Genomic DNA, 2,882 nt, shown 5'->3' with positions numbered 1-2,882 from the left:
TCATGGCCGAGAACAGCCCCCTACCCTGGCCCTTGCTGACCTCCAAGGCACCCACAAGCCCTGGCTCTGGGCTGGAACACAGCCCCGTGTCCACTTAGGACACGGGGTAGAAGGGGAGGGAACATTTGGGGACTCCATTTGTAGCTCACAGAAAACAGCGTTGGAGTCACACTGTGTTGGCAAAGGGCACTGCCTTGAAGCGCGAGCTTCGTCCACGTCTCTGCTGGACGGTGGCAAACGAGCCCCGTGTTCATTATTTACGCGCAGCCGTAAATTGCTGGAAATTGTAATTACAGTGTGATCGCTGGGTAGGCGCCACATGCAGCCTTTCCGTCTAAGGGAGTAACACCCTCCACAGAGCAGACAGCTCTGCCTGCGGAAAACGCCAGGTTTATAGATCTCTTCACCGGAGCGTGGCTCTCTCCTCCTGAATTATGGCGCTGGGACCAGAGCGCCATGGAAAGCAAAGGGCCAGGCGCCTTCTCACACCAGGCACGAGCCTGATTTATAAGGCAGAGCAGAGAGGAGCTGGCTTAAGTGATGGAAGAGTTTAGTCCGTATTTTTAATAGCTACCAGACAGCTCTGGGCAGCTGCAGAGAAGCATGACTGAGAAAAGGCACCAAATACCAGCAACTATTTGGGCCCCAGTGAGAACCAGTCACGACTCCCCCAAGACACATCCTACTTCTCCCCTCCATCCACAGATGACATCAGGAACCAGAGTAAAGTCTGCCTGAGACAGGAATATTTTTTCTGGCTTCAACGGCTAGAGCCAGATAAAGTTCCTCCCTCTGCCGTGTCAGAAGGAGGGTCTTCCAGTCACTGAGTGGGTGTTTGAGTTTCCACGCTGGGCAGCACGTGGCTGCTGACTCCAGGTCACCACACCTGGCACACCCGGATCACCTCCTTCAAGGCCTTCACCCCCTCCATGCTCTTGTCCTTCATGGCCATGGCTAGCAGGACTGCTCTGTTTCCAGCTTCTTGAGACACAAATGCTACCAGGTTCTTTGCAAAGACGTGGATGAGAGGCTGGTGAAGGGAAGGGGAGGAAACCATTTTAAGTGCAAGAAACCTGGTTTTGTTCTTAGTGCTTTCATTCAATATCCCCCAGGAACCCAGGCTGGCTTCCCAAGCCACCACTGAATCACCACCCCGTGAGTCGAGGCAACTGTGATTCGGAGTTCCAGGAGACGTTCGGAACACTCCAGTCGTACACAAACTGCTAGAGAGGCATCATTACATTTATTTCCTTGGTGCCTTCTGCTTCCTGTCTCTAATCTGAAAGGACTCATGAAAGACAAGCTTGCAGAGGAGAACTCTGTCAATCTCACAGACGATCTCTCCAGAGAGAGCTCGGAAAGCCACTCTTAAACATAATGCATCATGACAGGGTCGGATGAAGGATGCCCACGTTACAAAATCAATACCTCCGCTTGTCCGTGCACTAGAATGCTGACGGCTGGGAACGGACCGCCAAGGGCAAGCGGGACCTAGAAATCCCAGGCAAGTGTTCTCGGAGGCTCACCCACTAGATGCCCCTGTCCTTACTGACAAATCACAGCTATGGAAGAGGTTCGTTCTCCTCCCTGGGGGTCTTTCCTGACCACTTTACCTCATCCTGTCCGAGAAGGACTTTTGTAGTAAGCGCCGGCTTGCTGATGTCGCTGGCCACATTGCTGGGCTCCAGGGAGACGAGGGTACCCATCTTCCCGAACTGGGTCACCACCACCAAGATATGACTGCTGAAGGCTGTGCACACCACCTGGGTGGGGACCCCACACACCACTTCAGTCTTCTGCTTCGAGGTCACCAATGGTTTGCTTTCCATGGCTGAGTCTCTTTAAGGGCAGCTTTAATTTAGGTCAAAAAGAAAGGGGGAAAAGGGAGTAAGTCAATCAGTCAGATACACACTGCGGCTCCCAAACAAGCATCATTTGGCATAAAACAGAAACACAAGTAGGTCTCTTCTAAAGGGAGAGTCTGCCCGCCCGTACAGCTTCGCCTGGAGCTTTGTGGATCGGCGCGTTGACTTAGGACGTTCCCACAGACACGCCGGGCAGGGAAGGCCGGTCCCGGGCGGCGGCGCGTCTCCCACTTCCCAACCCCAGGCCCTCCCGGCACCCCCCAAGCTCCCACGCCCCCCAGGGCCCCAAGCTCCTCGATCCTCCAGACCCCCAGACTCCCGTGCCCCCATCCCCCGGGTCCCCCAGAGCCCCCGCGGCTGTCCCGGCCCACACCGCCCCACGGCACCCGCTGGCTCGGGCTGCCCCGCTCGGAAGCCCCGCCGCCCGCGTCCTGCTGCATCCGGGCTGGAGAGACCGCAGGTCCCGCGAGGACGAGCCGTACCCACTAGCGGCGAGGGAACCCCGCACACTGCAAGGCTGGTCCCGGCAGGGAACCCCGCTCACCCGAGCCGTGCCCGGAAGTGGCTCTGCGACAGGGACGCGGGCCCGCCCCCGCCTCAGGGCCCGCCCCCGCCTCAGGGCCCGCCCACCCCGGAAGTGCAGGCGGGGCTTCCGGTCCCCGGGCGCGGAGGCTCCCGCGGTGCCTGGGGCTTTGAGCTGCTGGGGTTCCGCGGTTCCGGGCGTGTCTCGGGGCGCCTTCGATCTGGGCCTTAGGCCCTCAGTGAGGAACCTTCGGCTTCTCCAGAAGTGGGTTGTCGGGCCGCGGGACCCCAGCGGCTCCGGACTGGGCCCTCGGCCCTAGTGTCCTCCCGGGAAGCCCCAGGCACCTTGCGGTCCTGGGCTGGGCACAGCAAGAATAGCGTTAGGGTCGGTGGGGACTCAGGAGGATCTCTCCGGCGGGTTGGAGAAAGAATTCTCACACCAGGAGTAGAATAGTTTTAGGAAAGAAAGTTTATTTTACTTCCCAAAGGTGGGAA

General features: G+C 58.3%; 1 protein-coding gene across 2 annotated transcripts; it reads right to left on the bottom strand.

The window, feature by feature from the left end:
• Positions 1–498: 498 nt before the first annotated feature.
• Positions 499–2,449, bottom strand: PSMG3 (proteasome assembly chaperone 3). Of its 2 annotated transcripts, none has more exons than XM_069486060.1 (3): positions 2,410–2,449; positions 1,614–1,851; positions 499–1,030 (listed from the first exon to the last, which is right to left on the bottom strand). In XM_069486060.1, the coding sequence occupies exons 2-3, from the start codon at positions 1,827–1,829 to the stop codon at positions 878–880; spliced, it is 369 nt and encodes a 122-aa protein (XP_069342161.1). In that variant the 5' UTR covers positions 1,830–1,851; positions 2,410–2,449; the 3' UTR covers positions 499–877. The 2 variants fall into 2 exon arrangements, with proteins under 2 accessions (XP_069342161.1, XP_069342160.1); XM_069486059.1 differs by having other exon boundaries at positions 2,348–2,431.
• Between the last annotated feature and the right edge of the window lie 433 nt (positions 2,450–2,882).

This window comes from Eulemur rufifrons, chromosome 14 (assembly GCF_041146395.1).
Source record: "Eulemur rufifrons isolate Redbay chromosome 14, OSU_ERuf_1, whole genome shotgun sequence".
In the NCBI taxonomy this organism is placed as follows: domain Eukaryota; kingdom Metazoa; phylum Chordata; class Mammalia; order Primates; family Lemuridae; genus Eulemur; species Eulemur rufifrons.
This window is presented reverse-complemented; position numbering and strand designations above follow the sequence as displayed.